The sequence below is a fragment of the Branchiostoma belcheri genome, unplaced genomic scaffold (assembly GCF_001625305.1).
Source record: "Branchiostoma belcheri isolate BF01 breed outbred unplaced genomic scaffold, Haploidv18h27 scaffold142, whole genome shotgun sequence".
NCBI classification, from domain to species: Eukaryota; Metazoa; Chordata; class Leptocardii; order Amphioxiformes; family Branchiostomatidae; genus Branchiostoma; species Branchiostoma belcheri.
Window position 1 is genome coordinate 553,451 of NW_017802847.1, and position 17,831 is coordinate 571,281.

The 17,831-nt window shown below is 44.6% G+C and overlaps 3 protein-coding genes across 3 annotated transcripts in view; all 3 read right to left on the minus strand.

The window, feature by feature from the left end:
• Window positions 1-90: 90 nt before the first annotated feature.
• Window positions 91-5,445, minus strand: LOC109464877 (bone morphogenetic protein 6-like). Its single transcript, XM_019761967.1, has 8 exons — window positions 5,288-5,445; window positions 4,096-4,211; window positions 3,090-3,273; window positions 2,504-2,639; window positions 1,956-2,117; window positions 1,379-1,561; window positions 749-880; window positions 91-251 (listed from the first exon to the last, which is right to left on the minus strand). The coding sequence occupies exons 1-8, from the start codon at window positions 5,443-5,445 to the stop codon at window positions 102-104; spliced, it is 1,221 nt and encodes a 406-aa protein (XP_019617526.1). The 3' UTR covers window positions 91-101.
• Window positions 5,446-11,978: 6,533 nt separating this feature from the next.
• On the minus strand, window positions 11,979-15,412 carry LOC109464886. Its single transcript, XM_019761984.1, has 3 exons — window positions 14,570-15,412; window positions 14,044-14,142; window positions 11,979-12,394 (listed from the first exon to the last, which is right to left on the minus strand). The coding sequence occupies exons 1-3, from the start codon at window positions 15,212-15,214 to the stop codon at window positions 12,107-12,109; spliced, it is 1,032 nt and encodes a 343-aa protein (XP_019617543.1). The 5' UTR covers window positions 15,215-15,412; the 3' UTR covers window positions 11,979-12,106.
• Window positions 15,413-16,548: 1,136 nt separating this feature from the next.
• The window catches only part of LOC109464875 (fibrinogen-like protein 1), a 3,269-nt gene continuing 1,986 nt past the window's right edge, over window positions 16,549-17,831 (minus strand). The window contains exon 3 of the mRNA XM_019761965.1: window positions 16,549-17,207. Coding sequence (XP_019617524.1) covers window positions 16,549-17,207 — 659 coding nt within the window. The remainder of the gene's footprint in view (window positions 17,208-17,831) is intronic.

Below are 17,831 nucleotides of genomic sequence, written 5' to 3' on the forward strand. Positions count from 1 at the left end.
GTGAGGTGAGCGGACCAACTCCCTCGGCATGTTATCTCTCTGCCCACTTTCTACTCTTTCCAGCCGTCTCCCGAAGCCTGGTAGAGGCTAGCTGAAACGCCCTAGAGGCAGCCGCATGAGTTGACGATGATGTTGGGGACGAGCTGAGTGGAAATGGTTTTGCCGCCGTCGAAGCTGTATCGGATGAGCAGGTCGCGCATCTGCCCCGGGACAGGCACGCAGCACGGCTTCATCTGGTACACGGGAGAAACCTGGGGAAAAGATGTAAGGAAAGTTAGTCTCTATAATCTACCATACTACCACCAGAAAAAAACAAGAAACGTTCATGCTTTCAAATATCAGAGGTGTTCAAAAACTCGTATTTCCCAAGAAATATCGTTGAGTGGAAACTCGTTGCCACCAAGCACAGTTGGGCATCACCAGAAAGCTTTAAACAACTGCAATTAAATATGCAAAGATTGAGTGGAACAAATCGTTCGGTGTGATATAGATAGCTGCCTCCGCGCCGCCAGCCTGCGAAGCCGGTGTGTTACGACGAAGGGCGGCTAGCTACATATAGGAGAATGTTTGCCAGGGAAGTTTGACCGCATTAGGGTTTGACTGGCCATGGAGGGAAAGAAATAACCTTCCGCAGCCTGCCTCCCCTCCATGGCCGTAGGGTAAAACAGAATTCGAAGTTTACGAAGTTTTTTTTTTTATGCTATGCAGTTAGAACCAGTACGTCATTGTCACTGTGAGTAGGACTAACCACGTGGTCCATGATGGCGGCGTGTGGCCCGGGCAGGTTGTAGCTGGCGCACTGGCCCAGGCAGTAGTGCGCGTCAAACTCCTCCGGTTCCATCACCCAACCGTCCCAGCCAATGTCCTTGAAGGATACAATCTGAAAACCACAGACGTGTCACGTCGATGAAGGTTAGACATCCAGGTAATAAGATACGCCAAACTTGAAACAGTTACTCAACCAACTGAACATGATTTTGGAAACGGTCAGACGTTTCAGGTGTTATCCACTACCTTTCGTCAGTGACACTAGAGAGTTGGATGAAACTAAGTGAAGACAAGTTTCACACAGACGTGTCAGTCAAATGACATTCGCTGCGCTCACTCGTTGGTTTATTTAGTAGTTGTAGGTTACTAGCCAGGCGTTTGTCGCAGTAAACACCTCGAGGCAAGTCATTGATCCTTAATTATCGTCGTATCTATATAGTTGATAATATTTTTATGTGCATAGGGATTTGGTTACCATAGTTGACTGGATTCATTCCTCTAACCGACATTTAGCACAAGGCTCGTCCCTCAGTATTACAGTAAGACATCTGGACATTTCTGACTTCTAGTTTCCGAGTTCCACTCTACTTTCTTAGTACTAGTATCTCACCAAAGATCTTCGACAGCAGCTCCTTGGCAATGGCGATGTTTCGTTCCGTGACGTCAGAAATGCGTCATCGTCTTCCTCCTCCTCTTCCTCGTCACAGTCTTTGGTGACGTCACGTTTGTGACGCAACGGCTCCGGCTGATGACGCAAGGCGCCGCTGCCTTCTTCAAGTTCGTCTTCGTCCAACTGAAAGAAGCCAAAAATGACGTAATTCAGAAATCACCTCTATTTGAACGTCTATTACAAGACATGGCAACGGCACTCTCAAGTTCTTTCAACTTCAATTTTATGCCACCACCAACGCACGGACAACAGACATACTCATTTTCACCTGAGTTAAGTGAGGAAATTCGTGTAATGTGCCTTTTCCCAAGGGCACAAGATCGGTGGCATGGCAGGATTCAAACCCGGAACCTCTTGGTTCCGAGTCGAGCACTCTGCCGCTACGCTACACGACCCCCTCCCTTCCTTCCTTCCTTCCTTCCTTCCTTCCTTCCTTCCTTCCTTCCTTCCTTCCTTCCTTCCTTCCTTCCTTCCTTCCTTCCTTCCTTCCTTCCTTCCTTCGTACCTGTTCCCTTACCTCTTGGAGCGTTAGCACCATGAAGGGCCTGTTCGACGCTCCCTCGGTCGTCTGGTCGGGGTCCGTGTAGAAAGGCGCGCTCTTCATGTATTTCCTACAGGTGAGACACCGGATATCCAGCCCGCCGTTTCTCTCAGGGCTCCCAAGCCAGAAGTTCGTAAGCTAGGAAGGTCCATGGCTTTTCAATTAGTGAACGAACGAGTGAGGGAGTGAGTCAAAATTTATTACTACTACAGCGTTAGAAATACCCGTCTGCAGTCAACATTTTGCAGAGACATTTTCAATGTTGCAGAACAAAAATCAAGCAACCTGCAATTTTGAAAACTGAAGAAAAATCTGGCTAGTCTGGCAGCCAGGCTAGCCCTGGAGCCGAGAAGCTAGCCTGTATACTGACCCTGGCAACAGTCTGGCACCCAGGCTAGCCCTGGAGCCAAGGAGCTAGCCTGTATACTGGCCCTGACAACAGTCTGGCACCCAGGCTAGCCCTGGAGCCAAGGAGCTAGCATGTATACTGGTCCTGGCACCCAGACTGGTAACATCAGGCGTACCTCTGTGACGTCAAACTCCGCCCAGCCCGGCAACCGGAAGTCGACCCACTTGGACCCGACCCGGATGACCTTCTCGTGCCCAGGGTTTCCAAAGATGGCTCTCTGTTCCAGGTGCACCAGCAAGGAGGAGGGCACTCTGGCAGGCACACGGGAAAGATAGGAACATCTTTAATCTTCTGGTCTCTTTGTATTCATTGCCTTCGCCAAGAAGGTTATGTTTTCAGTAGCGTTTGTCCGTTTGTTAATTAATTCAAGCATAATTCAAGAATCTATGGATAGATTGTCAGGGAACTTTGTAGGTTGGTAGGTCTTGATGGTGCCTAGTTTTAAACTTTTTATGAGACGAACTGAATATTCGGCCTTCGTCAGGAGGCATGGCCTTGGACACGTGACCTAACGGACACGTGCGTGACTTCTGAAACGGGCCAGAGGTGCCTGGAAGTTTGCACGCCCTCCCGGTCTGTTCTTTTTTTAACCCCTAATAGATATTACAGTTTAGACTAACTGGTTATGGTGAAATGTTGTAGACCAAAATTATTTCAATCTAGTCTCCTTCTTGAAGATTTAAAAGAGGTGCAAAGCTCACTTGGAATAATCCTTCAGGCTTTCGGAAAACGGCGAGTCCCTCCGAACCTTGTCTTCGGTTTTGCTCGGCAGTCCTCGCCAGTTCGGCAGCCCGTGGTAGGCCGACAGGCTGGCAGATAGAACACGGTTCCCGGCTGTGGAGGGCAGCTTGAACCGAAGATGGTCTGTGCTGTTCGATACGGGGTCTGTAAAAAAAAAGATGGGGTTTATTGGCATTATTCATCATGGCATTATACTTGTGGAGGCTAACATGCCTTTTTTCGTAATGCGTAGTATACGAAGCCAGCCTCCCAAAAAATCAACGTAATTCGTAATAGTACATTAGCCGCAAAGCGTAAAGTCGTAATCAGCTTTGAGACGTAATCCGCCCACCGTATGAGGGCCTCCTTGCGGCAGGATAGTTCATTTATCCGTACATATTTCAATTTATATTTTTTTAGATGTGTTTATGTCATGTTATGTATGTAAGTGACTATGGGGCATTTTGAGCCTGAAATAAGGCCACACCGATTTAATTTTATGGATGACATCCGCGCGCGCATTGATTTTCGCCCGATCTCAAAAAAAAAAAAAAAAAGATCACGTATTCCGAGGCTCTGGCCTGGCTTTAGGCCTGGGTAGTGCATGGTGGTGATAACTCTGGTTGACGGCAGCCAGGCTACCGAAGCTCCAAGACTCAAGAACTCAGTACATACGTACAGCAGTGTCGATTTATATATTCCGCAAAAATCCAGCATGTGTCGGCCTGTCGTATACGTCGCTATGTAATGCGCCAAATTCACAATACCAGGTTTGTATTCCTGTGGTTTTGTAGCATTTTTATTTTTGGCCGGATTTTTATTTTTTTCGCCCGCGCGCACTAGTTTGGGGGTCTTCAGAGGATGTCATCCATAAAATTAAATCGGTGTGGCCTAAACAATAAATAAATAAGTAATTCGTAATCGGCGGGTAATTTTGGGTAATTTGTAATCACTACCCCCCATGCAGGCCCTTTAACATTTCATCACCTGTGGAGGGGAAGACGATCATCTTGTAGACGGTGGCCCGGGGGAATTGTCCCGGCCGCACGGGTCTGGCCGGCCGGGTCCTGCGCTGGTACAGGCGTCTGAGCGGCGGGGGCATGCTGCGGGCAGTCAGAGGACGGCTGTAGAACTGGTCAGGCTCCCTGCAGGAGTTAGTAGTGTAGTAGTTCATCACTTTGTATCACTAGATAGCTTTAAACAATGTTTAGAGTTAGATGTTCAAAGGTTAGGTGTACACGTCGTTCGGTGTGATGTAGCCAGCTGCCGCCGCGCCGCGCGCTTGCGAAGCTGGTGTGTTACGGCGAAGGGTGGTTATACCGGCTATACAGATACATATCCAGTAAGTATAGCATGTACAATTTACTGTAGATTGCACTTTGTATGACAGTTATATGATCCTAGCCTAGGAGCATGCTTTTAGGGCCCTGTGACTGTACAGGCGCCTGAGGGCGAGGGCATGCTACTGCGGGCCGTCAGGGGACGGTTTTAATCGATTGCTCGTTTATTATAGCAAAGAATGGAAGTAATACAAGCACGGTGATATGATGGAGAGGGTTTACATAATTGTAAAAAATCATTTCCAATGTCAATGTCGAACGTTTGTGATACAGCCTAGCGGCTTATCTGTACCGCATACCACAACATGCCGGAAGCTACAGGGGAGAGGTAAGGCCAATGACATTGTGAAAATACCCCCACTTTAGGTAGCAAGGGTCGCCACAATTCAAGGGATGTGCCATCCGTCAACTACGTTATATTATTACATCATCCAGTGTCAGTAAACAAGAGGTATGATAAGAACGATTTTAATTAAAAGACAAACAAGTTTCTGTAAATTTCCATCGTCTGTTGGCACGGTGCGCTTTGTACAATTGCAAGGCCCTTTCGATGAAATTTTAGAGAAAAACGAAGAAAAAAAAGCTACTTAAAACAATTGCCAGAGGACTACAAGATTGAAAGAGAAGCGCCGTAAAAGAAAATATATTAGCTTCAAAGTTTTTGACCATTCCATAAAGAATCAACTTTTACCAAAGGGTTAAATACAATAAACAAGGCATATCGCAATGTATGATAGTATCATACTTCAATACAACTACGCCACACAAAACAACATATCATATCACTGCAATATATAGCCCATCATATCACGTATTTGTATACGTAAAATATATCTTACCTGCTGAGCCCCAACTTATCCAGAATGGTAGCTTTGATAACCTCCTTCCTATAGATCTCCGAAATTCTCCGTCGATCACTTGTTGGGATTGCCTGGCTCCGAAAGTTGGGCACCAAATAAAGAAGGCTCAGAAGGCGCAACAACTGTACTGAAACCATCGTAAGCTTCTCAAGAAGTTAGAACAGGCAGAAAGCTAGACTAGAGGTACTGCAACGCTTTGGTCTGTGCTAAGATAACGTCTTAAAAGACTGTTAGAGGGGACAGAAAGCTAGACTAGAGGTACTGCAACGCTTTGGTCTGTGCTAAGATAATGTCGTCCAAGACTGTTGGGTTCAGACTAAGATACCGAGTTTTTATACGTATCCTTGTGATCAAGACTGGAGGAATGCCACTAGAATGGTCTAGAAGGTGTTTGTCGCGTCCTTGCCCCTTTGTCTTGTTGCACAACACTCTTGTAGTATCTGCGTCGTCCTGTCACACCATCTTCAGCTCAGGGTCTTCCTCAATGCTACATGTAGGCTTCATCTTTGTCACGTGTCATGTCCTCACGCCGAAGTTCAACATTTTTAGTACTTGAAACACTATATGGCCTCTAATGTAACTTCCTGTTATCACTGTAATCTCCAAGAAGATATATATTTTGGTGGCAACAAGACAGTTTTGAATAGGCAAGACAGATAAATATTGGCAATGCAGTATCAAATTGGCAGGGCAGTATCAAATTGGCAATACAGTATCAAATTGGCAATACAGTATCAAATTGGAAGACAGTATCGAATAGACAAGACAATATCAAATTGGCAAGAATGTATCGAATTGGAAAGGCAGTATCATGTTGGAAAGACAGTATCAAATTGGCAAGACAGCATGGAATTGGCAGGGCGCTATCCATTTGGCTGGCCTATAAAAAGATGCAAGTGTTCCGTACTATAAGGAAGTATGCGGGCAATGGGTTGGTCGTAATCTACAGGTGTCAGGTGTTAAGACGTCTAGTAGATAGCACGCATCTGTCGGTGGACGCCTTAAGGAACGATTTTATTGTTGCCAATTTCGTGTTGTTTTAAGGACAAGGTTGTGCCAGACCAAGACAGTTGTCCTCTCCAACGTTTCACACCTAGCGACCTTGTTACAGATATCAGAAACATTCGAGCAATGTTTAAAGACTCACCACATCGATAAGTGTTACGTTGCCTTTTATTTTCAAGGTACATAAACTTTTAACATTACTGCATCGACGGTCCAACTTGAAGCCATAGAAGCTTCCACTAGGCCTTTCTATGGGAATACGGATCGTTGTATTCGGCAAAAGAGAAAGTTGAATTGAGTCAGTCCGCGGAAGGTTGTTTCTTTCCCTCTGAAGGAAAGAGACGACTGTGCGTCCAGTCAAACCCCAAGGCGGCCTAACTCCCCTGTCAAATATTCTCTTATAACGTTATATAGTCAGCGTAGTTAGTCTGGTTTATTGCTCATCATTTTACGAATGTACAGCAGCAGGGGGAGTAGAAGCGCATCCCCCTGAATTAGGTACAATTTGTCACATTATTTGAAAAACAGCGTTCACATTGAAAAATAATACATCTAAACTAACATATATACAAAAGACACATATAAAAATTATTTACAACATATTTACACATGGTAGAGGCAATAGCCATAGCATGCTGTTCAATTTTTGTTGATTGCATTCTTCCTTGATTTATTTTCCTTCCTGGAATCAAGTTTCGCCCCTGCAATGCTCGTTGTGCCAAAGATGACGCAACCTTTACCTTAAACTTTGGGAAGTACAGACGATAGCTTAACTTGGTGCATCCTTCATGAGGATAGCCTTAACTTACACTGCTCTTCACTATCTAGATCTGTTAAACCTTGTATTGTGTATCCCTTAGACTCCATGGCAACGGTACCTAATCTTTATCAACATTGCAAGCTAAGCTAAGTCTCAAGTACGACAAAGGCCAGAAGAAAAACAATAGAAACATACCGTCCTAAAGAGAGGGCATCCCTCTCCTATAGTGTCAATGGTGTCAGTGGTGAATCCGTCCTTGCACTTGGACATGAGTTGGGCACCTTGCCACATCGCATCTTGCCACATCGTTGCATGAACGCAACGAGTGAAAATGTCGCAAACAAACGCTGCCAAACTAGCCTCCACCAGGGTTCGGGAGGCGGCTGGAAAGGGTAGAAATAGGCCAAATAAAGAGATAGCACCATGCCAGGTACTTTGCCGCTCCTGAATGCGCGCTAGGATGCAGCAAAATGTACTCTCTAGTAGACCAACTCCCTCGGCATGCTATCTCTCTATTTGCACGCTATTTGGCCGATTTCTACTCTTTTCAGCCGCCTCCCGAAGCCTGGTAGAGGCTATTCGCAGCCCTCTGTGTAGGATTCCTGCATGTTTGGTTGATGATAAGGCAGGCCGCACGTACAGCACCCCACGTGGAGCGGCCTTGTCCGACGGAAGGGACGAATTCTTCACCGCCGCGACGTTTTGTTGTTTTTCCATCACCTGTGCTACAAACTGGCAACAACTGCGTGCCCGTGGCAGAATGTAGCCTGGAGGACGGCGACCGTTGAATGAACCACTTACTGTACAGTAGTGCTCCAAAGTTCCAAACATATGTACGGTTTCGACTCTTTAGGTTTCTACTCACACTTTGTACTTTTTTTCAGTGATAGATTTTTCTTTCCGATTGCCTTGCTACATGTATACAGACATATATGGCCTTATCTTCATCAGAGGAAGATTGAAGAAGTGGGGAAAAGAAAGGTAAAAAAAAACTCAAGGAAAGACGAAAACCACGTTGTAAAAACTTGTAGAAAACATGAAAGCTAAGTTTTAAAAGGCTCTGATTAAAAAAATAATTAGGTTAAAAGGTTAAAAAAGATCACATACTCTTTGCATTTAGCACAAACTTTTTTTAATCGCTTAGACACCGATGTTTTGCTAGAGCTTTCTGAAAGTAAGTCAATTGTTAACGCAAAGACAAAACTTTCAACACCAAGCGATTTCTTGACCTCCCTGATATCCTTGGGCATTTATATAAGCAACTTCTGATCTGCAAAACAATGGAACACATTTGCTATGCGTCTATTGCGCCTCATAGATATTTGAGAAAACAACAGGCAATCGCTACCAACTTCTGATGTCACATTTGTTAAGCAACCTAATTCTGTTCCTCTGTTGGTTAAACCATTATTTAACCTCCTTGGTTAAACTTAAAGCTAGGAAGTTCCTTGATACGTCGGTGAAGGTTAGACATCAAGGTAATAAGAAACGGCAAAAACAGTTACTCAAGCAACTGGATATGATTTTAGAACCGTTCAGACGTTTAAGGAAGCATCCACTAGCTTTCGTGTCACTGGAGTTTCCAAAGGCAGTGGATGCTACCTGAAACGTCTGACCGTTTCCAAAATCCTGTTTTTTCTTGGCGTAGGAAGTTCCTTGTTGAGAAATTTTGACAAAACTTTTCCCCAAGCCTCACCGGTAAGAGAAGCGGAGTCCGGGGGTTCTCGCGTGTCCCGAGTCCCTCCGGTGAAGCAGGGTGGCCTCGATCTTAAGACCCTGCGGAAGGAAGCCAGCCTGTTCCTTGTAGACTTTGACGTGCAGGTGGTTCTTCCGTACAAACCAAGGAGGAGGGGGGGGGGACTCTCGCCAAACGGAAGAAACAGTTTTTTTCAGATCCACAATTAGCCTCATAAAAGGCTATTCTTCCTGTGGTCTACACATTCATATTTACATACATATATTACAAACGTACAAACATTACAAAATTAACAGTACATGGCAAACTTTACACAATTCACTATTTACAATCCAGTACTTTGCTAGTTGCCTATGTTATTCCACAACTGTGACATCCTGTATATAAAGCGCTTTTTCTGAGCGTTTGATTTTGGTGAACATTGTGGTAGTTCATCCTGGCGATTCTTTCAACCCAAGAAACATCGCTTTTTAAATCATCTTGATCGGGGCAAAGACGTTGAAACGTTTACATGGTTCGAAAAGTTGCCAAGTCTGAATGTGCAACTACTATAGATCTTTCGTTAACACATTTCAGAACTTATTTTTAGAAAGATTTGGTAATGCTAAGCATACTCGATGCAAAAGAGAGTGTGGTTGATTGACAGCACCATATTTGGCATCTACGTGTGAGATCCTGCTGAGGGGTGAATTGAGGGCTGGGTTTTAAACATTTTTTTTTATATTCCGAAACATGTTATCACAAGACGTGGTGACGGCACACTCAAGTTTTTTCAACTTATATTAACATAGGGACAGTAACACAGGGACAGTGCAATACTCATTTTTACCTGAGCGAAGTGAGGAAAGTCGTGCAAAGTGTCTTTCCCAAGGGCACAAGATCGGTGGCATGTCAGGACTCGAACCCGGGCCTCTGGTTCCGAGTCGAGAACGCTGCCGCTACGCCACACGACCCCACATTTTTTTTTTTCATTTGAGTCTTGGCTACCTTGTGTTGCTTTACTAAATGTAATCATGGGCCAGATCAAGAATCATCTCCTACAAACTGAATGGGCTGCCCAGCCGTTTTATGATGAAAAAAAATTAATAAAAGTTTGTCAATGAACTTATCATGTATGAAGCACGTGCTCACTTACACTGACAGAAATTAATCATTGCCATTTTTTCTTGGTGCATGCAGGACTCCCAAGACTTGTCAGTCGACAAAAGCGATAACCACTGCACCTGGATCCACTGACAAAAACCCTGACTCAAAGTTGCTTAGCTAGAGATCTAATAGAGTCTTACTTTAGTATGCCTACCTGCCTAAGTGCCCAGGCCAGGTACTGGCCCCTTGCCCCCCTCCGTCAGGTTCCTCCAACCAGTTCTGTCAAGAGCGATAGCCTCAGCTACACTTAGAGTAATCCCTGTGTCACTCTGGATCTGATCTTTCCACCTCTTGGGTGGTCTTCCCCGGGGTCTAGGGTTTTGGAAGTCCTGGTGGTATGCCTTATAAACTAAGGTGTTTGCCGGTCTTCGCATCACATGCCCAAACCCCGTATTGGGCATAGCCATAGTATTTGAACTCAGAACATATGTACCTTCTACATTCAAAACACTCATCAAAGACAGGCTGAAACAAACGGACGCAAACAGGATTATACAGAAATGGTAGTAAATTGAAGAATGTATATATGAATGTATTGTGCACTCAAATTTAATGTAATGTATTTTTTAACGGTGTCGCTCAATGCAAGGCCTATTATTTTTGGCCACTTCTAGGCATAGAGCTAGAGGTACTTAAGTGAGTATAATGTAGTTATGTCAGGAGATGGCGGTGGACCTTTGTTTTGAAGCTTTGTGGATTGTAATCGGACGGAAAGCAGCTGTTTGCAAGAGAGTTCCATAATTTTGCAGTCCGGGGAAAGGAGCTGTTGTTGTAAAATGACTTGGAGACAGGTATGTTAACGGTGTATTGATGAGAACTGGAAGAGAACCTACTGGTACGCTGAAAGATTCTGAGCGGTGGAACAAGAAGTGCAAGTTCTCCTGAACATCGACCGTGAATGTATATGTTATAATTTTTTTAATGTTATGTGTATGTTACTTCAGACTCCAGTAAAAGTAGTGAAGTCATGTATGTTAATATATGTACTATCACGAATGGAGGTTTTTCCTAACATACGGTTTGGCAGTAAAGGACAATCACATCTTTTTTCAATGCAGTCAACAACATCTGAACATGAAGCAAACTGTTTTGAGCAACAGAATATGCAATAGGATAAAAGCACTGTACAACTGGTGCTGGAAACTTGCGTGATTTTGATAAAATTGCCAGTGATCACTAAAATCATGCTGAATGACATATTTCCTTGATATACACAAATTTGCCAATCTAAAATACACATTTTACACACATGTGCATGTATTGGAAAGCATTCTGTTTATCATATGACGGTAGCCCTTGGCAGTCGTCGTTAGGACATAAAATAGCCATTCTTGTGGCTTTTCTCGTGAGATTTGGCACATACAAATTTTGTTCAATAATTGTAAAAGCTCTTTCCTTCCCCATACCATCCGCACACTCTTGTATTAGTTAGGTTAGCCTTATACAATTTATAGCTATGTAAATTTAAAGTAGATGCCTTACTTTGTACCCTAACTGTACAATTGTTGTGCACAAATTTTATATAAGATCTAACTAATCCTACTTTCTTGACACCAAAAGGTGTTCACAAAGAAATAATATATATACACACATTGTATTAGATAATATCTCTAATGTTACATAATATCTCTATATAATGCCCTTGCCTACATTTGTAGATTAGCAGCTGCATCCAAACAATGCTGACCGGTATTTGCATTTCCAAGAAACAAATCGTACAAAGTTTCATCCCTCATCAAAATTTCCACAGTCTACCGTATCCTCTTCACTCTCTCATCTGGTGAAGGTTTAGCTTTGAACTTCAACTTCAAAAGTCCGTATCTATGAGCCTAGACCCTAACATACAACACTACTAGTAAGATCTAATGATATCCTAATTTTCAGATATTGAACGATTTTCACTTAATTAATAATAAGATCAGCAAATGTATCTAAAAGAATGCTGCCACCCGGTATTTGCATTTTAAAAATAAACTGTACAAAGTCACACTCTACGTTCAAAATTCCACAGTCTAACGTATCCTCTTCATCCTCTCTTCTGGTTTGACTATTAAGATCTATTAAGAACCTTTTCAAGTCCCTCAGATATTGAAAAGTGTTCACTAAGATTATAGCAGATGCCTCTACAGAATGCTGACCGGTATAATTTGCATTTCCCAAATCGTACATCCCTCATAAAAATTTCCAGAGTCTAGCGTATCCTCTTGACCCTCTCTTCCGGAGGAGGTTTGACCAAGAACTTTTTCAGGTCCTCTGTGATGGGCATCTGGAACTGAAGCTCCTCCATGCCCGGAAACGGCACGATTGCACTTCCGCCGGCGCGCTGCATGCTGGGGTAGTTGGTGTCGAAGAGCGGGTGTGAGATGGTGATGAACATGAGCCGGTCGATGAACTCTAGCGTCTCTCCGTGGTACTTCAGCATGCCCTCTGACAGCTCACGGATGCCGTTGGATACCTCGTAGTCGCTCATCACTCGAACCTGGGGAAAAAACAATGCAGAGATAACCGTGAATAGTTTCATCAGGTTGGTAAGACACTTTAATTTATTTATTGGTAAGACACTGAGTAAAGAGACTGTCACCTTCCTCGGGGCAATTCTGACTGGTTCACATTACATTACATTGCAGCACAGGTGTCACTGCTATAGATGCATTCCCAAACAAGGCTGAATAAATAGTAGAAATTCGCCTTAAAGGGGCCTTAAAGGGGAGTTTGCCGGCCATTCAAGATCCTGTTTACGTGCAAGTTGGACCCTCTATGGCCGGCTAACTCCTCTGGCCAGTTACAATCCTTTTTAGGCCGATTTTTACTTACCTGTTAGGGCTAACCACGGACATTATACAGACTGTTAACCCAAGCAAACATGACCTAAAGTCGGTGTGACAAGACGGACACGCAATATGCTTATTCTACGCTTGTAGGGCTTTAATGAAAGTGGCGCGCTTACGTCATATTTGTCAATATCGATCAAGGCCACCTGTTAAAAAAAACCCTCCTGTCGAGAAAATACTTAGTGTATATGTAAAGTGCATTCATGTTGTTACTAGTTCTGTATCTGTATCAATATAGCCGATATAACCGCCCTTCGGCGTTACACACCAGCTTCACAGGCACGCGGCGCGGCGGCAGCTAGCTATATCACACCGAACGACTTGTTACACTCAATCTTTGCACATTTGATTGTAGGAGTTGTTTAAAGCTTTCTAGCGATGATGCCCCAAATGTGCTTGGTGGCAGCGAGTTCCAGTCTACGATAGTTCTGGGGAAATACGAGTTTTTGAACACCTCAATTCTTGGTTGATAACTCTGATAGTTACTGAAATCGTCTAAATTTCAAAGCAACAATAAAAAGCCAACATGCTACCAGTCGAAGCCGCCCTTTGATCGTTGTAACTTTGGGTTTATCAACAAGCAACACATGCCGCCGAAATGGGCAAACACTTGGTGTTTACAGAGCGTAGCAGAACACATAATGGAACTGATCTAACATCGATCCACTGTTGAGGTTTATCTGACATGGCGTGTAGTGTTGCCGGGTGACTCCTTGTTATTGTAAGCATAGGTTATACATCGTTCTGTTTCAAGGCTCGAAATTCATTTTTGGGAATAGGTGCACAGCTCCAAACATTTGGGCGCACTAAGGTGTACTATGCACCCAGTATTTGGAACCCTGGTACAGTCTGTTTTGGAATATTTGGAATATTAATCCGTTTGGAATAATAAAATATCCTTTACTGTGATGTTGGCAACTAGAACAAACCGTTTGGATTTTTGATACACTTCGCAAAATCAGGAACCTTGGTATACGGGTATACTAGTAGCTAAATTTAGTCTTTTAAGCTGTTCCCGTTGCGTTGTCCATTGTTGTCAGAAAGATATGTACATGTACACTTAACTTTACATGAAATAGTTATCTACTGAATCATGAAAATGCATACATGTTCCTCCCTCTTGGGATAGAAAATTTTGCCTGAGTTTTTCGAGTTTTCGAAAAATGGTCTAAAAAGAAGTCGCGCGGTCTACATGGTTGCATCTAGGCACGCTGACCAAAACATTGACTCTGGCGGAACAATGACGGAGGCCCATTCATTCAGGCCATTCAGGTGTTGAAATAGAGCGTTTTCTCACCTGAGGTGGGAACTTTTCCTTCAGCATGGCTAGCCATTTCAGTTTTGGGATGACCACAGGTAGCTGTTCCAGTTCCCACTCCACATCTGCTTTACAAGCCTGTATGAATGAATGAATGAGTGAGTGAGTGAGTGAGTGAGTGAGTGAGTGAGTGAGTGAGTGAGTGAGTTAGTGAGTGAGTGAGTGAGTGAGTGAGTGAGTGGATGGATGGATGGATGAATGAATGAATGGGTGAGTGGATGGATGAATGAATGAATGAATGAATGGATGGATGGATGGATGGATGGATGAATGAATGAATGAATGAATGAAACTTTATTTTCGTGTCGTGCGCTTTCCCGCGCCCAGCCCGTGTGGGCTTATACGACACCGTTTGAGTATAATTTAAATAATCCATAAACAAAAGAGAATCAAAGGCACAGATAACAGAATCCAAACAAAATATGAACACAAATAAAGGTAGGCTATATACAATAATGGTGAGCAAAGTGAACTCATAACAGATCAGAAATGCAAATAAACAAACCTGTATGTCCTGTAAGATGTTAATGTAGGGCACGTCCAACTCCCTAACTCTGTTACTGAGATCCGTAAAGTACGGCAAAGTGTTCAGAGGACCCGGACGATGGATCAGCAAGACCTTGCCGAACTCGTGAAGCGTTTTCAGGACGTATCCGAAGGTTTCTCGTAGGTTCTGGATGTGTTCTATGGCGTCGAACATAATGATTCTGTCAAAAGGAGCGGCGCTGTAGACCGAAGGGAAGTCTTGCGCGGCTTCGCGAAAGTACTGTTCGGCACCGACATTCTGGATTTCGATCGGGAGAAGTCGTCTCCTGTCGGGTGTCGGTTCGTAGTGCACCTTACCCGGTGTTACCGCGACTACAGGTTGTGTGAGACAGAAGTGGTCCTGTATTTTCTGCGCCAGGCTCCCCACAGGATCGCCCACGTATGCCACTCTGTGGTGAGTGTCCAACTCGAGATATTTGTGGATGATCTCGAAAATGCTGTCTTCATACACTGGTCCAAAGCTGAATTTGTCGGCCTCTTCGTAGGCAGGTATCCGCAGACGGTTCCTGTATTCCTCGGAAATGACTGAAAGGAGGCGAGGGCTGTCCGGACTCTCTGTGCCGCCTCTTCGCCGGGGTGAACTAGCCGAAATCGCCGCCGCCATCTTTTCACGATAACAAACCGGTCTGTCCTCTTACAGTACGATTGTGGCGAACCTTCGTATTCAACGCACATAAAATGGCGTCCAGAATAGCAAGTTAGCTCACACTAGACCTCTCTTTGACAGGTTTCCCCGCAATTGGCCACAGGGGAGCAGTTACAGCGGTAAAGGTTACAGAGAGCGCACGCTAAATGTCAGTTGTTAGGGTAAGTCCGGGTCGCGCGACGGGAAATACGACACCTGCTGTCGCCATGGCGACGGGTAAACAATGGCGTACCCTATGGACTGTTCCATTGACGTCCCGAGGGGGCGCTCAGCGTAAAAGATCAACATTCACGTGACGAGCGGCCCATTCAACCGAAATCTAAGGGTGATATACGCTACGGTATCTTTTTTTCAATATTTCTCTATATATGGTATTATCTATGGACTGTTCCATTGATAAAACGGGGGTAAATCGTCATACTCTGAAGAGTGGCTGTCGGCAAAAGATGAAATATGGAATGTCCCATCTTTCGGATTCTAAGACATGCAGGCGGCATGAGCATGTCCCTTATACCACCAGAAGGTCAAGCCTCTAGCTATAGAAGTTTCCGCCTTTTCGTGTCCAAGGCTTAAGCACTGAAAGCCTTTGTAATGCTGAGAGAGGTTTCGGAGTGGGAATACATTGGTAGTCAACGGTGCGTGGAAAAACACTCGTGTCGCCCGGGAGACTAAACGTTTGCAGAATATAATTAAGGGTCTGTTCACCGCACTACATATGAAACAGTCGATCCAGCACTACAAAATGTATTATCATACTCCATATTTTATTTTCACCAGACGTAAAATATATGTGACAGTTGATGAAACATACACTAACCCGGCTACTGACTGCTTCAGACAGTCTCGCATAAACAGACAAGGTAAAAAACCCATCACGTCCCTGTGTGTGTGTTTGTGTGTGTGTGCGTGCGCGTGTGTTTGTGTGTGTGTGCGAATATGTGTGTGTACGCTTTTTGTTATATCTGTAACCAACTCACTCTAAGTAACAAGAAAAAACAGTGCAAATTGTAACATACTCACTCACTCACTCACTCACACTCACTCATTCACTCACTCACACACACACTCTCACTCTCACTCACTCTCTTACTTTCACTCACTCACTCTCACTCTCACTCACACTCACTCACTCACTCTCACTCACTCACTCACTCACTCACTCACTCACTCACTCACTCACTCACTCACTCACTCACTCCCACTCACTCACTCTCGCTCACTCTCACTCACTCACTCTGCGAAGGTAAACCTAAAAAAGTGGTTGCCAATGCGCACAGCTGTTAGGCAAAGTTTTACGGCAGATTAGGCCTGATTTTCATGACAGATGACTTGATGGAGAAGTGATGGCCTGACCAATGGTTCCACTGTATACCGTAATGGTCGGTGCCATCCCCGCCATGTTTGTACGGCTGGTTCAGGTTAGAACGCTCGCAAGCTGTCCCTAGGGTTCTATACCACCAACCAGCACGTCCACCATGGACAATGGAGCAGTGAATACTATGTGGATGTGGATCGTTATCCTGGTCGTGTGTTGAAAATGGGTAACCATCTTGCCACGATAAGCTATCACCAGCAATGCCGCTGTAGACACCAACTTGCAAGCGGTAATTCGCCGCTTCATCCTCGACATAGAAAGTAGCGTATTCAGCAAACACCGTTTCCGAGGACCAATTTTCAAGATCGATTTTCAAGCGGTAGCTTCTAACGTTGGTAATCTGATAGATTTTGTCGTTTCCGAGCCAAAACTCGCCGCTTAGATCCCCAAACCCGTTTTTGTACCCTTCCCAGTCCTGACTGAAGTTTACGGAACCGTCGAACCGCTTCTGGATGACAGTCCAGCCGGCCCGGCCAGTCATCTCGCAGTAGACTTGGAAAGGGTCTCGGGAAGCCACCGGTTGGATGGTGTAGACACCGCTACTGCCGTAGCCTGCCTTAAACAGTTCGTCACAATCTGCAACATAAATTTAAAGTTACAATCAAAGCCTTAAATGTGATTGTGAATTGTAATATTTCCACAGCAAATGTATAATGCTTCACCTTCACATGGTCTAGCCTAACAAACCTCTGCTCTGTTTATTCTTACTCAAACACATTCATATTGATCGTGACCAGCCTCCAACTCTGTCCTGCTACTTGCTACATAATGTAATCCAACACCAGAGGGTGTCTGCTACAGCACCAGTTACTATAGTCTCTTGCCCAAGTTATTGACCTTTTCCGAACTTCGAAGAAGAAGAAAAAGAGCAAAAATAGCAAGTTTACTTCTGCGAGGGTAAAAATGAAAATACCCCAAGTAAGGATAACTAAGAGTGCTCGAGTCTGTTTTTTTAGATCCTCAAACGTACCTTTCAATGCTTGAGGCGAGGATGTTCTATTTCGTTCTGGTGGAGGGTTGATGATACCGTTGCATGCGCAGACCCCAGGTGGGCCGGGCTGGCCCGCTGGCCCTGGGGGGCCCCTTGGCCCGGTCCCTCCACTGCTGCTAGCTGATCCAGAGGGGCCTGGCGGTCCCGGGGGGCCCGGGGGTCCGGCATCGCCGTCGCGGCCGGCTGGTCCGGCCGGCCCGGTGACTCCA

Bases quoted from the DNA above. Each gene is read 5' to 3' on its own strand.
- LOC109464877 (XM_019761967.1), bottom strand. From the start codon at position 5,445: ATGGTTTCAGTACAGTTGTTGCGCCTTCTGAGCCTTCTTTATTTGGTG. The intron at 3,274-4,095 runs GTGATGAAATGT...TTTTTTTTACAG, and splicing joins GATCGTCTTCCCCTCCACAG to ACCCCGTATCGAACAGCACA. The intron at 1,562-1,955 runs GTAAGGGAACAG...GGCTTCTTTCAG, and splicing joins TGGTGCTAACGCTCCAAGAG to TTGGACGAAGACGAACTTGA.
- LOC109464886 (XM_019761984.1), bottom strand. From the start codon at position 15,214: ATGGCGGCGGCGATTTCGGCTAGTTCACCCCGGCGAAGAGGCGGCACA. The intron at 14,143-14,569 runs GTTTGTTTATTT...TCATTCATACAG, and splicing joins ACATCTTACAGGACATACAG to GCTTGTAAAGCAGATGTGGA. The intron at 12,395-14,043 runs GTGAGAAAACGC...TTTTTTCCCCAG, and splicing joins AGGAAAAGTTCCCACCTCAG to GTTCGAGTGATGAGCGACTA.